Source organism: Pongo pygmaeus, chromosome 1 (assembly GCF_028885625.2).
Source record: "Pongo pygmaeus isolate AG05252 chromosome 1, NHGRI_mPonPyg2-v2.0_pri, whole genome shotgun sequence".
Classification (NCBI taxonomy): domain Eukaryota; kingdom Metazoa; phylum Chordata; class Mammalia; order Primates; family Hominidae; genus Pongo; species Pongo pygmaeus.
In genome coordinates, this window is record NC_072373.2 from 159293937 (window position 1) to 159312964 (window position 19028).

The 19028-nt window shown below is 36.7% G+C and overlaps 1 protein-coding gene across 6 annotated transcripts in view; it reads left to right on the forward strand.

The window, feature by feature from the left end:
• The window catches only part of PTGER3 (prostaglandin E receptor 3), a 200671-nt gene that overhangs the window by 69956 nt on the left and 111687 nt on the right, over window positions 1-19028 (forward strand). For 2 of the 6 annotated variants that reach the window (XM_054482814.2, XM_054482787.2), the window contains exon 3: window positions 8625-8716. The exons of 3 other annotated variants lie outside the window; for them this stretch is intronic. In XM_054482814.2, coding sequence (XP_054338789.1) covers window positions 8625-8716 — 92 coding nt within the window. Of the gene's footprint in view, window positions 1-8624; window positions 8717-11218; window positions 12172-19028 lie in introns of those variants that run through there. One more of the 6 variants, XM_054482798.1, reaches the window with a different exon arrangement.

Here is a 19028-nt window from a genome sequence, read left to right on the forward strand (position 1 = left end):
CTATGGTTTTGCATTTCCACAGGTCCCTTCAGGCTGTCTCTGATCTGTTTCTCTAGGTGGCTGTCCTGTCTCTACTGTGCTTCTAATCAGTCTGGGGAGCCTCCTTTTTTTATTCTTCAAAGCTTCACCCTCATAAAGCTCCTTATTCACTTAGTTGTTTAGCCTCTTTTTAGAAATTTGTGATTTATTTTATTTTTAATTGACAAATAATCACTGTATATGTTCTGTATTTATGGGGTATGTTGTGATGTGTTGATATATGTTTACACTGTGCAATGATTAAATTAAGCCAATTAACAAATCAATCACCTCTTTATGAGTCTTTACTGAGACCTTCAACTGAGCCAAGGGTGAATGGGGAAGGAGGAAGTGAAAAAACAGTGGAATTTAAAAAGCAGAGTTAACTACTCCTAATGTTTATTGACTGCTCCCTTGCATAGATGTCCACAAATGGACAGTAAATTTTTTAGCTCTGCTAACATGGAGTCGGAGACAGAGAGGAATGATGGTGGAAACATGACAGGAGACTTGTGGCCCATGAAATAGTTGTTTGTCTTTATTTTAAGGATAATAGAAAAATAAGAAGCAATTTTACAAAACATATATGTTGGGATGTCTGTGTATATATGTGTGTAATGAGCAGGCTGTCTTTAGAAACAATTGTGTGGAGAATGGCTTAGCTGCCAATATTAGGTGGCATATGCTAGAGGCTGGATGAGCAGGAGTAGTGTCATATACTGATCGATGTTTTCCCTCCCAAATCTGACAGTAGATCTGTCAGACATCAGGAATTTCTTCCCAACAGCCCAGGGGGGTGGAATACTGCAGTCCAATCACAAACGATATTCCCAAAGTGGGAGGCAGCAGGTGTAAGACTGAGCTTATTTATGGAGCAGGTCTGTGTGATTACACACACTATTGTAAAATATACCTGGTAGAATAATTTCATGGAGAAAAAGTCCCTCTTAACCTGGTATCAGAAGTAGATGTACAGGGAAGTGAATGAAGCTGAAGTTTCAAAGTCTCTCACTTGCACAGGCCTTTTCCTAGGGACATAGTTTTATATTCATTTTATTAAAGAAAGTTTTATACTCTTCAGCTGCCACAAAACCTGGATCCACCTCTGTCTAGTATAGTCCCCAGGTATTCATGGAGAAAGTGGAATTTGAACTTGCCCTTGAAAGAAAATTAGTTTGTGCATATGTCAAAAAGAATGGGAGCCCATTCTGAATGAGGATAACTGTGGGGGCAGCATGGAGGGTGCACTGGAGGGCCATGAGTCAATTGACTGATGGGTACCAGGGATCACTAAAGCAAGGGTCGGATACCCAAACTCATCATCTAAGGTGTTTGCATTGGTTGGTTATTTACGTTCTTTGGGCCATAGGAAATAGATCACCACTTATGTTAGCTTAAGCAAGAGGAGGTTTATTGTAATAGAAACAGCATTATGGGCCATGCACAGTGGCTCATGCCTGTAATCCCAACACTTTGGGAGGTTAAGGTGGGAGGATCACTTGAGCTCAGGAGTTAGAGACCAGCCTAAACAACATAGTGAGATCCTATCTCTACAAAAAATAAAAACATTAGCAGGGTGTGGTGATGCATGCCTGTAGTCCCAGCTACTTGGAAGGCTGAGGTGGGAGAGCCCAGGATGTCAGGTTGTAATGAGCTGTGATTGTGCCACTGCACTCCAGCCTAGGTGACAGAGATAGACTGTCTGAAAGAAAGAAAGAAAGAGAGAGAGAAAGAAAAGAAAAGAAAAAAAGGAGAAAGAAAAAGAAAACATTATGGCTTGGAGTGTGTAGGCTGGAATTGGAGAGTAGATTAACATCCCAAAAATCAACAACTGGAGTAAATGGAATCTCTTGCCTATTGTCCACCATTATTGGACCCAGTTATTTTCTACTTGTCATAATTATGTTTCTATTAACAGTTGCCTATTCTTTCTCTGTATTGTCAATATAATTCCTTAGCTTAATCATCTTCTTCCTCATGGCTCTGTTCCTGATACTAATCTTCCTCATTTTCTTGACATTCTCAAGAAAGGAAGTCTCTTTTAAGGTCACTGTTCCTTGACTGGCAAAGTCATAGGTCAGTGGCTAACCTATGGCTTGAGCTTGCACACCTTGTCCAATCAGGTATGCCTAAAATATACAGAATCTTTGCACAAAATAGATGACCTGTAGTTGCCCCTTCAGAAGTTGTGGGCCAGGGAATTTCCCTTACAAGAACCTGTAGGTGAGGCTAGCATAATAAATGGCCTGTCCATTATGGCTGAAATAGGAATAGATAATATCTTCTGAGTGCTTACTTTGTGTCATTGCATCAGATTCTGTTCTAAGTGCTTTATATACATTAACCCCTTTTTTAAAAATTTAAGAGTCAGGGTCTTGATCTGTCACTCAAGCTGGAGTGCATTGGTGCAATCATGGCTCGTATTCCTGGGCTCCCTCAAATTCCTGGGCTCCAGGAATCCTCCTGCCTAGGTCTCCCAAAGCACTGGGATTACAGACATAATGGGCGGCCTGCATTAACTCTTTAATCCCGCCAACAATCTTATAGGGGTAGTTACAACCTTTATTCCCATTCCACCAAGAAGGAACTGAGGCCCAGCAAGTTGCAGTAACTTGCCCAAGGTCATGCAGCTAATAACTGGTGGATCCAGGATTCCAGCTGGACAATATGTTCTAATTTACCCTTCTTCCTGCCTAGGGTTTTTGGCTATCATTCCCCCCAAACTATGTCAAAGTCCCCACTTATTTGAAAGTGGTAACAGTTCTATTTCTCCAATTGCCATCCAGCCCTATCCAATCTTAGTCCAAAAGTGAAACATCCACAATAACCAGCTGTATTTGCTTGCTGCCTTCCACTCTTGCTCATTCAGTCCTGTCTTTGTTCAAGACTTCCCCGCCTCCCTTCCAGTTCTTCTTTTCATGCTCTGCACCTCCTTATGAAACCTCAACTCCCCTCAATTACTTTTATATTTCCCCTTTCTCTGAATTCTTAAGACTTCCACAATCTGTACTATTGTAAAGAGACCAGTATAACTGCATTTAAGGTCTATTATCTTAAGAATATATTTTGATGTTTTAGAAAGAGAAAAACATAGAACCCCCTTAAAAGATGAAGATTCAGAAAGCAGTGCTAGAAGTTACAAAGCCAAGTAACTGTAAAATCTCTTTGGATAGTGAGGCTGTAAAAATTCCAAAAGATGAAATTAAATTGAGGAGACAGTTGTAAGGCATTAGAGTCTTTTAATATAATTTGAGTTGATCAGAGTCTCATGAAGGGGTGTGAGAACATTCATTGGAAGGACGGTCCCTGGCCTACCCACTTTGTTTCTCTAGACAGTTTGAATTCTGAGAGGAAAGATAAGAAAGGAAGGAAACTTTGAAAAGTAAGAAGGGGAAACCGTTTATTTTTGTTGTTAGTGTGATATAGCAGGCCCCGGACTAGAAATGATGGCTCACACCCAAAAGACCAGCAAGTAAATAATGACAGTAGATAACGTGTCAGCTGTACCCATTTCCTCAGAATTCTGCTGAAGTGACAAATCTGTCTGTATTCTCTGTACAGAATAACTAATTAATTTTTTTATGAAAGCAATCTTTTTACAACTAAATCATGAATTAGGCACCAAAAGCCTGGTTTCTAGTTCTGGTTCTAGGTCTAAATTTGAGCAAGTCAACTTCACTCAGCTTTAATTTTTTTTTCACCTATAAAATAGAAATAATATCTACTCACTTATAGACATTGTATATAAAAACATGTAGAAGAAATCATTCATTCAAACACCACATAGTAATTAAACCACGTTGTGGCTGACTCTGGTTTACTCACTGAGGGTCCATCAACAAACAGAAATGTGAAAATCTCTGCTCTTGTGGGGCTCACTGAGTAATATAATTGGCTAGCTCACATGTTTTAGTTTTTTAACCCTGCTCAGTTATCCACACTTTTATTTTTTTAAGAAACAAGCATTTGCTGAATAAGGTATGTTTTAGGGTATTTATGCGTGGATTAAATCTACAAATATATTATTGGGCCTAGTGATAGAGCAGAAAGGGGAAGCTAGATTCCAGATAGGACTTTGCTGCAAGCTAGCTTTGTGACTGTAAAAAAATGTGGCTTCATATCCTCATCTGTAAATAAGAGAGTTAGATTACATCATCTCCAAGACTCCTTTTAGCTTTAAAATGTGCAGTTTTGTTTATGCCCACAGGGATCACTATCCTCTTGGTGGCAGCTGGCATGGTGCCTAAGAAGAACTTGCCAGTGCTCAGAATATACTCTGCAAATTCTAACAAAGTAAATGATGGTGAACATCACCATCCTATGCTCTGGAGTGTGACTATGTGCCATTTTCTATTATTTCTTGTTATTTCAATTGCTTCCCAACTAGAGTACACACTCCTGCAAGACAGGAATCAAGAAGTGCATTATACATATTATTATCCGGATCAGGAAAGACTCCTCTGATATCAGAAGCCTGGATTTGCATTTCTAAAATTATCTATATTTTCCCCCTTGAGTAGGTCAAATGCTGCTCCTACTACTTTACATGTTTTGCTTATTAATTTGACCAATTAACCCTATTTTATGTCATGAACAATATAAAATTTAGTTCTACCCTTACCAGAATAATGTGTTCATTCCAGCTTAATGAAGTTTAATTATACTTGCATAAAAAGAGGGGGGAGGTTTGTAAATACTAGAACTTAATATGCAATACAGGTATATCTAGCCTAAGTACTACAATCAAAGATGAGAGCATATACCAAAAGTTTCTAAGAGACTAGTTTTATTAGCACAGGAATGAAAACCAATTATAGAATTTGGAGGGAGTGAGGCAGTAGAGTGTGGTTAGGACATGTGTTCTGGAACTAGACTGCTGGCATTTGAATTCACACTCTGCCACTCATCTGGAGGTGACCTTAGGCAAGTTAGTTTACCTATCTATGCCTCAGTTTCTGCATATCTCAAGTGAAGATGATAAGAGTACCAATTACAAATAATTAAATGAATTATTATTTGTAAAGTGTTTGAACAGTTTCTGACAAAGGGAGAGGACCTTCTAATTCTGGTCAGTTGTTTAGGAGGGAGCTAAAAGGAGAGGAATTAGGAGCAACTGAGACTGCATGTCACTTAAAGAATCTGGTGTTAAAGGAAGGCAAAACATTCAACCGCAATTGTAGGAAGGAGTCGAGACAGTCAAGCACAGGTGTTTGTGTGTATTGGTTTCCCAAGACAAGGGAAGCCTCCACATATCTGAAAGTGGATGGAAAGGAGCCAGTGGTCAGGAAGTTGGAAGAGGGAGGGGATAGCTATGGGAGTGGGATGACCTGTAACAGGGACTCAAGTAATCAGAGGTGAAGAGAGGGAATTCTAGGATAGTTTTCTCTTTTTCCTTCAAAATCTAGCTAGCTTTATGCCATGTTACAAATCTGGCCTCAAAATTCTGAAGGTGACAGCACAGACCATCATAGTCCTCAGTTATTCAGGATCAAGCAGTGGATGCGGATAAATTAGTGAGCTGGTGTGGGTGAGCAGAAATAACTATTAACGACATGATGGAAAGTAGCTATAACCCTGTGGTACAGCTGGGTCATTTTGGAAGGAATCTCGTAGACAAACTAGCATAGTGTTCAGCCCACAGAGGCAGCATGGCTCTGTGAATGCAGGCATCAGGCATGGTCAGCTAAACCAAAAATGGCCACAGGGTTCACAAACGAGCAATAGCAGAAGGCCAAACAAATGAGCTATGTTTCTGGAGTCTCCATTTGGTGTCTGTGACGTCCCCATTCACACATCAATCATCTTTCAGAATTGCCATAGGAAAATAATTTGGCCCAAGAGTTAAATTCAAATTGGAAGATCAACACCGACCCTCCCTCCAAATACACAATTAAATAGCCTGCACCACCTTAACTGAATTATTTTAAAATATCCTGTAACACAGCTTAGTAAATAAAGCTGTCTAAATTGAAATCTTTGGGCTCTCACATCCAGAGGGAGGGTAAACTTTGCTGGAAGATTGGATATCTTATATACTTGGCAATTTGGGAAGAACACAACAGAGCTCCAAGTTTAGTTGAAAGAAGAACAAGATTTATTTCAGGCGGGAAGATCCTAGGGAGCATAAAGGAAAATCTTTATGGCTACAAGAGCTGATATGTCTAAGAGAGGCTCATCAGCACCTGCTCATCCTTATGATTTCAGGACACGCCATATTTGGTGTGAATGAAGATCAGTGTATTAAAGGTTTAAGCATGAAATGAAATTAAAAGCAAAGGGGCTTGGCATCACCTGACATATGGTAGTCTTTATCTTTTAGAAATGGGAAACTTTCATAGATATTTATGATTTGCCAAGATTTGCCTTGGAAACAATATGAAGGACATGTTAAAGAGAAGGAAAACTTGGGTCAGAAACAGTAGTAACAAGGCTATTAGTAGATCAAATCATATGTAATCTCCAATATACAATAATTTTTTAAAATGGAATTTATTTTTTGGAGCAGTCCATAGCAGAATTGAGAAGTACAGAGATTTTTCACAGACCCTCTGTCCCCACATATGCGTAGCCTCCTCCATTATCAATTTCCCCTACCAGAGTGGTATGTTTGTTGCAATTGATGAATCTACAATGACACCACATTATTACCCAAAGTCCATAGTTTACATTAGGGTTCACTCTTGCTGTTGTACATTCCATGGGTTTGGAAAAATGTATAATGACATGTCCACTATTATGGAATCATAGATTAGTTTCACAGCCCTAAAAATCCTCTGTGCTCCACAGACAGTGCCACTAGGGAAACATGTGCTTCAGAACTCTTGGCTTTTGACAAACTACCTTGCAGTACCTCTTCTTTCAGGTTTTTTTTTTTTAATCTCCCACTATTTGACATTGTACAGGTATGTGATATCGAAATTCCTACAGCTGTAGTCTGCTTCTAAAGTTTAGCCAACAAATAATGCAAGCCCAAGGGCATTTCCTTTGTTAAAGCAGGCCTCTAAATAAGAACCAAGCAGCATAATAGCAGGAAGAGGAACCTAGTGGTCAGCTAAGGTGAGAACTTATAATAACCAGATCGTTCTTTAGCAGTTGGAGAATCTTCTCACATAGGAGTACAAAGGGGGCTTTGAAAGTCTTGCAGAAAAAAAATTTTAAAAATCCCCAAAAACCTGTTCTCCTTTCTCCTCCAAGTCTGACCACTCTTCCAGAACCATAAAATTTCTGTGCAAATTGCCACTAAACTTTTTCTGTTTGCTGTGGAATAGGTATCAGTCAAAGTGTAATTTTTGCTGCAAAGAAAACATGGCATTTTATGATTCTTCACACAGCACTGCCTACCTAAAACGGAAATCATCCATTTGCTTAACACAGTTAAGGATTGGAAAACTATATGTCTGTCTGGACAGCTTGTATAATGCCATGCCACTTAAGATGGCCGCGCTGTTTAAGATAATCTTAATTAAACTTTTGAGAAAAAAAAAAAACTTTAGAAAGCCAATTAAAAAAGACTGAAGAAACACTGGATTTTATTTCTTTCTCCTTTCTCTTGTAACAAATTTTTATGATGAAGTCATTTTATTCTGTCTTTTTCTTATAAGACAATTACTGAGAAATCTATAAAAAAAGGAATCGTTTTTCGGCTGTGACATCCAATGAATTTAGGAGATGTGTAATATGGAGAATGCTGTTGAGGGATGGGCCTCAGGACTGGCTGTGCAGCAGTGTCCACTCAGGCCACAAATGCTTATCCACCATGATTTCTGTGCCAGGCACCGTGGTAGCTGCTGGAGACTCAGTGGTAAGCAAAACCAGGCACGGTTCCTGCTCTCATGAAGCTTATAGCTTAGGTACAATAACACATATTCAATAAATAATTACACACATAACTATACGTTTCATACAACATGAGTTCCTGAAAGAAAAAATAGTAGATGTCATATAGTGGGGGACAAGTCCTAGTCAACAGGATGTTCTCCAACAAAGTGATTCCCTAAGTTGAGATCTATCAGATGAGTAGAAGTTAGCCAGGTGATGAAGAAATGAAAGCATACTGCAGGCAGAAGAAAGTGCAAGTACAAAGGCCCTGAGGTATAAAGGAGAATGACACTGTTCATAATGTTCGAAGATGGCTGGTGTAGCCTGAAAGCGTAAGATCAAAAGGCAAAAAGTTTGAAAAGAGGCTGAAATTGCATCCCGAGGCCAGATAAAACAGCCTTTGATGTCATGTTAAGAATTCTAGTCTTTATCCCAGAGCAATGGGAAATCACAAAAAATAATCAGCTGGAGGGTGGTTGAATTAGATTTCCCTTCACCAATTACTTGAGGTCAATGAGTTCTTATTCAGCATTTAACAAGTGCTGTGATAACTTCCCCAGTCATATCAGACATGGTCTCTGCCCACAAGTGGAATTTGATGTGTAAGTGTAGGAGGAAATAAGTGTGAGTCAAAGCACGGAAGTAGAAATGAGATGGTCCTAGGAAGGTAATATCTAAAACATCCTTATTGATCATAGCCAATGTGACCTTGATATGCAGGTTTTGGTTTTGCTTTTCTTTAAAAATACTCAAGGAAGTGTCCTGTGAAATCCTCTGTCTGTTCACAGATCAGGTACCACACAAACAACTATGCATCCAGCTCCACCTCCTTACCCTGCCAGTGTTCCTCAACCTTGATGCGGAGTGACCATTTGGAAAGGTGAGATTTAGAAACTGCTGGGATTTACAGCATAGCCTTCCCCCATCTCTCTGTTCTAATCGGAGTTGATGCTACAAAGGCAGAGCATCTCTGAGAATTAAAATGCAAATTAAACATATATGTCTGATTAAGAGTACTAGATTCCTTAGAGGAGTTGTTGTTTTTAATACTTTACTTAAGTTTCTCCAGCCAAGAGTTTTTTGAAACTGGCTCGAGTCTGATCTTGTGACTGATCAAGTCTCTTGCCATGAAAGAATCTGTAAGTCACTGATTTTTTCATAGTAAGGACAGTTTCCAGGAGTATGTTAAGGCTAAGCTACTCCTATTTTAATTAGGTATCAGAATCCAGCGTGTTCACCATATGGCTCATATGGCTAGCATACTCTTAGTCACATTTTTTATTAGATCTATTTTGAATAAAACATGTACTTCAATGAATGAGTACTCTAAAAGGCAGAACTTAATCCCAAATGTCATGTATGATTGGCCATATCAAATTTTGAGCTTTAGTTTCTTCTCTCAAGCACCTCTTTTTAGTATTTCTATTAATGGCTAATTGAATGGAAAGTCTGCTGGGTATTATAGCATTGTGTGATTTTTTTCTTTTTAAGAAAGACTGTGAAAAGGTTTATTTTTGCAGAGATAGCACAGTTGACTTATCAAATGAGTTGAACTCTTCATTTTAGTGAAAAAGCATGCTTATTTTATTCTCTGGGTAATGTCAGGTACAGTAACTCCTCTGCCCAGTACAAGTTGTTATAATGGATATGAACATTCAAGCAGCTCAATTTCTTTAGACATTTATCCTCATGGTTGAGGGAACTGAGAGATAATCTCCTGTTTTTCAGAGGAAGAGATGAATGCGTTTTTTCAATAGAGATATATAGTGTGCCACTTACAGGATAAGAACAAGCTGGTTGATTCTGGAAAATAGCTTAAAAATCATGAGGTCAATACAATTTTTACTCAACTCACATTTATAATCCTATATCCTTCCCCACATCTATCTATCTATCTATCTATCTATCTATCTATCTATCTATCTACCTATCTATCTATCTATCTATGTATATAACACACACACACACACACACACACACACACACACGTGCACACTGGGTACTGTTTTGCTATTAATACAGATTCCCCTAGAAAACAAATGAAGGGAAATGAAGAGAGATCCCTTGTTTCCATCTCTTTTTTGGTAGGTTCACTCTAACTCCATTTTTAATTTTTTAAAGTAAATCTTATTATACTTTTGCTCAGTTACAAAAATAAGCCCTGTTTTCTATGGAAACTTCGGAAAATGATGAAAATTAGAAAGAAATGTAGCTTACTAAACTTTAGTCTCACTAGTCAGTAAAAATTCAGTATCATATTAGTGTATGTTTTTCTATTCTTTTTTTCCTACAGTTTTTTAATTTTGTTTTACACACTTATGTTAATATTATGATATACATTTTTTAATCTTGTTCTCATTTTATTTAGCATAAAGTAAGCATTTCTCAGACTATTTGCAAGTTCTTTGTATAGCCATTTTAATATTTATGTAATAGGCTATCTAAATAATACACTGTAGTGTACTTAAACATATGGTCAATTTTGTGGTCAAATTTGCCACATTGATGAAAATGTTACTGTATCATTACCCAAGTACTGAAAGGCAGAGGTTTTTAAAAACTGTTTATATATATATATATATATATATATATATATTTTACCATAAGGAGACTTTATGGAATAAGTAATATGTAATATTTAATGTTCTTTAAAGATACATGTAGTCAGACTGTTTCCTAAAATAATTAGATTTAAAATTTCATCAACCATGTGTGATAAAATTTGCTTTATACTAATTGGCACTGTGTACTATCTTAAAAAAATAAACAATATTTTATTTATTTATCTATTTATTTATTTTTGAGACAGAGTCTTGCTCCATCAACAGGCTGCAGTGCAGTGGCATGATCTCGGCTCACTGCAACCTCCGCCTCCCAGATTCAAGCGGTTCTCCTGCCTCAGCCTCCCAAGTAGCTGGGACTACAGGCGCACACCACCACACCCAGCTAATTTTTGTATTAGTAGAGACGGGGTTTCACCATGTTAACCAGGATGGTCTTGATCTCTTGACCTCATGATCCACTCACCTCGGCCTCCCAGAGTGCTGGGATTACAGGCATGAGCCACCGCATCTGGCCTACTTTGATGTTTTGATAGGAAAATATTCTATTTCCTGGCTATTTCAGCTTCTATTCTTCCTTATTTCTTTTTAGACTAGAGTTATATACTAATTGAAACTTGTTTTTACAACAAGATTATTTGACCATTTATTGTGCCTACGATTGCTTTTTTAAAAATAAAACACATGTAATTACTTCAAATGAGAATGTTTTAAACGTTTAAAACAAATTTATTACTTATATTTTACTCCTCACACCATACACAAAATTAAAAAAAATCCCCATCCATGCTTATTGCATCTTTCTCTCTCTATTCTAACAGATAATGAAAGAACGGAGTTGGACATTTTATTGCAATTCCTGCTTCCCTGAATTTATGTATTTCTTCCCACCTGAGAAGGAGAATTATATATTTTGATTTGGATTATTTCTTCATTTTTATCTTTTTATTTTAATGATTGTTTTGTCAGTAATACCCATGGAGATCAACTTTATTATTATTATCCATGCCTCTGAATATTAGATTGGTTTCTTGGATGGGATTTTGAATATGCATTTAAGAAGTTGGGAAGAATTTCACAGATGATGATTGGAGGAAAAGTGATGAAAAGAAAGACCTGTGTTCCAGGAGTTTTCTCCAACTTCAAACCTTTACGTGAATCTTAACCAAAGTGGACATCTTTACATTTCATGATAGCTTGCTTTTACAATATGAGTTTGAAAAATCGGTATAAGCTTATGATGGTGAAAAGTCAACATATTGAGAGCAATAATTCAATTAATAGGATATGAACTTAATGAGATATAAAAGCAAATGAGGGCAGGAGGGAATTGTGACAAAAAATATTTGTGCCCAATTATGATTAATGTTTTACAGATGTTGTGTCCCTGTGGGCTTAGCATGGAACTAAAAGTTCCTAAGTCTCAATTCTAGTTATGTGTTATTTAGTAACTCAGGAATCTGCTTAATTGTTATTTCTAAGCTTTTGACAACAAAGGAGTGATGCAGCTAAGGGCATCTTTGGAGTGTCATAAAAAACAAATTTGAGGTTGAATGATTAGCTGCGTAGTTAGAGTGATAAAAAAAATCCAGGTAGGCCTTCGGATTCACCGTGACCAAGTCAGGATTTCTTAATATTTCTTTGCTGGCAGCATATACAAAGGCAAAATTAATAAATAACATAGTTGTTGAATAACAAATTTTATCACATTTTTATAAAATGAAGAATCTATTTTATCTGTATTAAAATAAAAACTTTATGGCCTTTTAAAAGATATACTTGAGTCATCTAATAGTTTTCAACTGATATGCTGTTACCTGCTTTTAAATTCAAGCAGCCTTTCTTCTTCTTGTCCTTTTTTTTCTCTTCCTCCCTTTCTTCTGTCCCCTCATTTACTTAATTCACCACATATTTACTGAGTGTCTCCTCTGTAGGTACCATGCTAAAGGCCATGCTGTCACCTATAGGACATCTTGGGAAGCGATGAAAATATGGTATCAGAAGTTTTGCCGTAGTATCATATGCTGTGACTACATATCGTTTCTGCCAACTATAATGACTCAATAGTAGAGTCCTTCTTAAATAGCAGAAACAGTTGTGAATTAGCTATAAACTATAACTATTTTCTTCCAAATCTATACTTAAAATGGTCTTAACTAGCACAAAGCTGATGCTGTACACAATCCCTTTACTTCGGTTTCAATTCAGTGAATTTTATTGAGTACATAGTATTTGCCAACATCAGAAGAATGCCCATTTTTCTGTTACTTCTATCTGTTCCTCATTCACCTCTGTGACTAGCTGTCATCTATTCACTATTTTATTTTTACAAAAGATGGTACAGTTTATAGAGGGCTTAACCGATTTTTCATACCTAACATAATTAAGAATTCAAATTCAGGTTCAAGTTTTTAAAATTCCAGGTGTACTGTTCCTTCTTACAGCACAATGGGATGAAAGATTTGCTGCAATGATATTCTGTTTACAAGACAAAGTGATGTGGTAACAGAAGCATGAGTTTTGGAATCAAACTTGGATTTAAATCTGGGTGTGCCACTCACAAGCTCTGTGACTCTGAGAAACTTAATTGCATCTCAATAAATTAATCTATAATTGAAGATAATAGTACTTACCTGTAGGGTAATTGTAATAACGTACATAAAACGAGTGTTACACGATAGATCCTCAGAAAGTATTTACTATGATTGATTCTTTACCCAGACTTATTTCTACCTATTTAATATGAATCTCAATTTCAACTATATACTGGCTTCCTAACTGTGTGGGTTTAAATGTCATGAATGGAATCAACCCCAACCATCCTTTGGATGCTATTCTTGTTTTTAAGACCTCACGATAATTTTTGTCCATGCAAAACCTACCCACCTCCCACATGTTCAGATCTCACCTTGTCCTTAGGCCTTGAATACTTTAAGTATTTTTGTTTCTTCCTTACCTCTGTCTGCAACTTTGAAGTTACATAGTACTAATTTTAACTATTGTATTGTACTATTCCTTGAATATTTTCATTGTATATGTCTCTTCCCATGTGACAAAACTGTAACTCATGGTGGAGGGGACTCGTTTCTTAATTTTTTTCCATAGGTCTCTTGGCACTAGTGTAGTGTTTGACACCTAGAAAGATGTTACTAATTAAGTAAATTATCAGCAAAGGTAACATTTATGTACAAGATTAACATAAGTGAACATGATAGCTTTTTGTTTTTATGTTGTTGTTCATGTTAGTGGTTGTTGTCATTTCACGTTAAACTTTCCTGGTTTAAAAATGTCTACATCCAGGGAGAATAATCACAAGAAGTGCTTTTTGTTTGTTTGTTTTTAAGACAGAGTCTCACTCTGTTGCCCAGGCTGGAGTGCAATGGTGCGATCTCGGGTCACTGCAACTTTGGCCTCCCCAGTGCAAGCAATTCTCCTGCCTCAGCCTCCTGAGTAGCTGGGATTACAGGCACCCACCACCACTCCCAGCTAATTTTTGTATTTTTAGTAGAGATGGGGTTTCACCATGTTGGCCAGGCTGGTCTCGAACTCCTAACCTTAAGTGATCCACTCGCCTCAACCCCCCAAAGTTCTGGGATTACAGGTGTGAGCCACCATGCCCAGCCCACATGATGTTTTACATAGCATGTTTATTAAAGGTTTTTTTTGTTAAAGTAATAAGTAACAAAATAATTAGAAAAGTTAGAAAAATAATGACTATTTGGTAAAGATAATTTCTCATACAATGAGAAATTATCTTTGTCCAATTAGTTTAAAATCTGATGTAGAGAAACTATATATCTATATATACATATCAGTATATATATGATACTTTAAAAAATAGACTTTAGTTTTTAGAGTAGTTTTAGTTTCACAGCAAAATTGAGCAGGTACAGAGAACATTTTTGTTTACAATCTAGACAAATGTATCCATTGTGTACTAAATTCATTGAAAATAATGTTACATTATGTTATATGTGTACTCAAATACTCTGGGTTGTAATTCAGCAAAACACTGGTTTTTAACAAGTACCTTCGTCTTCATTTTCGTTATTTTCAATAAACACAAATTCTCGTCATTATGCAACGAGGTTATAGTAAAGATAGAATTAACCCTCAAAATAAAGTAAGATCCTTAAGAACTTTGCCAAAAAAAAGTTACTTGTGAAGAACTGATGCTTGATCTACAGTTTTATTGTAATTATAGTAACTACTGTAAAGTTCTGTGGGATACATATGTGAAACAAACATATAACATTAATATGCTTTAAGTGGGCTGTATAGACATGAGTCCTGACTATACATATAATATATTCCACGTACTTTTAAACTTACAGCTTTTGCATTGGAAGAAATGAACTGCTGCCTACCCAGCCCCCGTCGTATTGCAGCATTAGTGCTTTCATTCAGCATTAGTGCAACCCAGCGTAAAAGAAAACAAACAAACAAATAAAGAAAAAACTCAGCTGTGCTGTTCCCAAGAGAGGTTGGACCAGGGTAATGTGAACAGGCATGCCAAGCCATGCCGATATCTGTTAGCCAGGGATAGGTAAGAGAACAGAGAACATTGTGTTTAGAAGCTTTGGCTTCCGTCAGAAGGTATATTTATCTAAGTTCTCCCAAGGAGGGAAGAGAAAAGTAGAGTCATTATCTTTTACATAATAAAATATATCCACAGGATATATGAAAATTCAGACAGAGTTGACTTGGGTCTGTGTTTTTAGTATCTATAAGAAAAATATTCAAAAATTAAATAAATAATGAAATAAAAGTTATAAGGAAATCAAATAAACTAAGAGAAAAAGTTTTTCAACATCCTTAGTAATTGGAAGCACATTTCAAAGAAATCTTTTCTTAAGATAATTGTCACTGTGCAGGTATCTTAAGGATCTGTATAAAATATACGCTTCTCATTATATTTTTAGTTATGACTACAGAAGTGTTTAATTGCCATCCTAAAAATATCTGTCCTCATATTTTTCATTAATCCAGGCTTTTACTGACTATTTTATTAATACAAAATATTTCTAGGCTCATCCTAGATTTTCTACAGCTTTATTTTCATTATCTGAATTTTTTTTACTTTAAAATAATTTGTACAAGATATATTTTTAAAAATTTCTGTATTTTTATTTAAATACTCAACCACATTGTAAGCTATTGTGGGCAGGACTTAAAGCACCTACAGAGAACCTATAGAGCCTAGCACAGTCAGTACTAAGCACATAGAAATTGCTCAATAAAAATGTGATGAATAGTCTCAGTGGACCAGACTGTAATATAAATGAATGATGCCTAAGACAAGTAGGTGATATCACACTGTGAGTAATGGTGGCATTTAGTTGGCAGCTGATTCTCTATTTACATTTCTTTTTTGATATTATGCCAGTTTGGTCAGTCTTATTTAAGTAGTACAAGGAAGTCTTTTTTTAGACTTCTTGAAGAAAACATCTGTATTTTTTTTAACATGGCATGACTGCTGTTAAGAAAAAATGTACATTAATTCAATCATTGTGGAAGACAGTATAGCGATTCCTCAAGGATCTAGAACCAGAAATACCATTTGACCCAGTAATCCTATTACTGGGTATATACCCCCAAAATAGAAATCATTCTACTATAAAGACACATGAACATGTATGTTTATTGCAGCACTATTTAAAATAGCAAAGACATGGAACCAACACAAATGCCCATCAGTGATAGACTGGATAAAGAAAATGTGGTTCATATATACCATGGAATACTATGCAGTCATAAAAGGGAATGAGATCACGTCCTTTGCAGGGACATGAATGAAACTGGAAGCCATCATCCTCAGCAAATTAACACAGGAACAGAAAACCAAACTCCACATGTTCTCACTCATAAGTTGGAGCTGAACATTGAGAACACATGGACACAGAGAAGGAAACAACACACACCAGGGCCTGTTGGGGGGTCAGGGGTGAGGAGAGGGAGCTTAGAGGATGGGTCAATAGGTGCAGCAAACCACCATGGCACATGTACACCTATGTAACAAACTCGCACGTTTTGTGCATGCATCCTGTTTTTTTTTTAAGAAGAAATAAAGAAAAAATGTAAACAATGAAAAAAATAGATAAATATAAGCATGCATATTAAATAACTTCTTTTTTTATATTCATTTTTTAAAATTTTTTATTTCTATAGGTTTTGGGGGAACAGGTGTTATTTGGTTACATGAGTAAGTTCTTTAGTGGTGATATGTGAGATTTTGGTGAATCCATCACCTGAGAAGTATACACTGAAATAACTTATTTTAGCCAGCTATTTAATTTCTTACCTTGGCAGAAGAGCTGAATTTTAACTTTACACCTGCAGGTAGATGAAGGTATTGCAGAAGATATATAGCCTGTACAATAAAATGAACATAATTTGCACAGATGAGAACAGGAGAAAAATATAAATTTTATTACTTCTTTGAGCAAAGTATAGTGTTCTCTTTACAGAAATAAGTACACCAGAGCCTTAGTAAATGAATAACAGTTTTCAGTTTATTTCCAGATAAAAGTTGGTGATTGCTAATTATGGCTTTAATCAGTTTATTGATTTAACATAAAACTCAAATGCTAAATCTCTTTAGATGCATTGGAATTACATAAGAAATATTTGTGGAGCATTACTTTGAGAAAGTAGTAAAAAATCAAATTCCAAGTACATATCAAAAACCTGAAAACTTAAGTAACAAGCTCTGAAATCCTACGGTCCTGGAAGAGCAGAAGAAAATACACACTAAACCACAGAACAATGAAAAATACAGGATAAAGCAAAAGTAAAGCAGAGAGGAATGTAAATTTGTCACAAAACAGGACAAAGGATAATTTAGTAAGAGGTGCTCCATAAACACTTGCTGCTTGTTGTGGTGGTGGTAGGGAGATGCTGCTGCTTGGTGGTGCTGGTAAAGAATAAGAAATAGGTATTCAAATAAAATTAGCTAACTGTCACACTAAGTATGGAGGGAATGGGGAAAAGACAGTAATATAGTCTTAAAAAAAACCTTTTGAAAAAGGAAGAAAAATAAAGGATTGAGTTAATCTCCTTTCTATGTATCTAATCATCCCGTAAGTTACATTAGTTCTACAAGTATTACTCAATTCTGCACCTCCGTCTTTGCTGGCATGGTCTACATCTAGGTCTCCATCATTTCCCATCCGCATTGCTTCAGTAACAGGTGTCTTTCTGCTGGACTTGGCCCCTCCATCCATTTTCCACACCTGCTGCCAGAGTTACGTTTTGTTAATAAAATGAAAATCTGTTTTTTTTTCTTTTTTAAACATCTTTAATATTTTCCTGTGACTTTCAGGATAAAGTTAAAACAACTAAACTTAGTCCACAGAGCTTTCTACAACCTAGTTCCTGCAAGGTTCTGATTTTTTTTTTTACATCCACCTGGATTTACAGCAATGCCTACCTGCTCTCTCATGTCTCTGTGCTTTTCATATGCTGTTCTATCTACATCGGATACTCCTTTCTCCCTTTCTCTATGTGACTAACCCTCACTCACCTTTCATATTTCAACTGAAGTTCCACTTCCTTCAAGAAACCTCTTTCCTTTAGAAAACATTTTTCTGTGTTTAATTTGTTGGTTTATTTGTCCATCTTCTTTGCTATCCAAGATGGGAACCATATTTCTCACTTCCACATCTGGTGTGTCTATCACAGTGTATGGCATAGAGCTGGTACAAACAAATTCTTGCTGGAGAAAGAAAGAACAGAAAGAAGATATGCAACAATCAACTATGAAAGTTTGAGCAAAAATAATAATTCAAGATAATTCAAGACTGAAACCATCCTTTTGTTACTTAAAACCGATAATTAGTCACATTATCTGAATAACCGCTTGATATGGTTTGGCTGTGTCCCTACCCAAATCTCATCTTGAATTGTGGCTCCCATAATTCCCACCTGTCATGGGAGGGACCCACTGGGAAGTAATTGAATCATGGGGTGGGTCTTTCCTGTCTGTTCTCGTAATAGTGAATACATCTCACAAGAGCTGATGGTTTTATAAAGGGGAGTTCCCCTGCACATGCTGTCTTTCCTGCTGCTATGTAAGACATGACTTTGCTCCTCATTCACCTTCTGCCATGATTGTGAGGGCTCCTCAGCTATGTGGAGCTGTGAGTCAATTGACCCTCTTTCCTTTATAGATTGCCCGTTTTAGCTATGTTTTTGTTGGAAGCATGGAAACAGACTGATACAGTAAATTGAGTGTTGCTGTAAAGGGCACCTGAGAATGTGGAAACAACTTTGGAACTGTGTGATAGGTAGAGGTTGAAACAGTGTGCAGGGCTCAGAAGATAGGAAAATGTGGGAAAGTTTGGAACTTCCTAGAGAATTGGAGGGCTTAGAGGACAGAAAGATGTGGGAAAGTATGGAAGTTCCTAGAGACTTGTTGAATGAATGGCTTGGAGCAAAATGCTGATAGTGATGTGGACAATGAAGTCCAGGCTGACATGGTCTCAGATGGAGATAAGGAACTTGTTGGGAACTGGAACAAAGGTGACTCTTGCTGTGCTTTAGCAAAGAGAGTGACGGCTTTTAGCCGCTGCCCTAGATATATGTGGAACTTTGAACTTGAGAGAGATGCTTTGGGATATCTGGTGGAAGAAA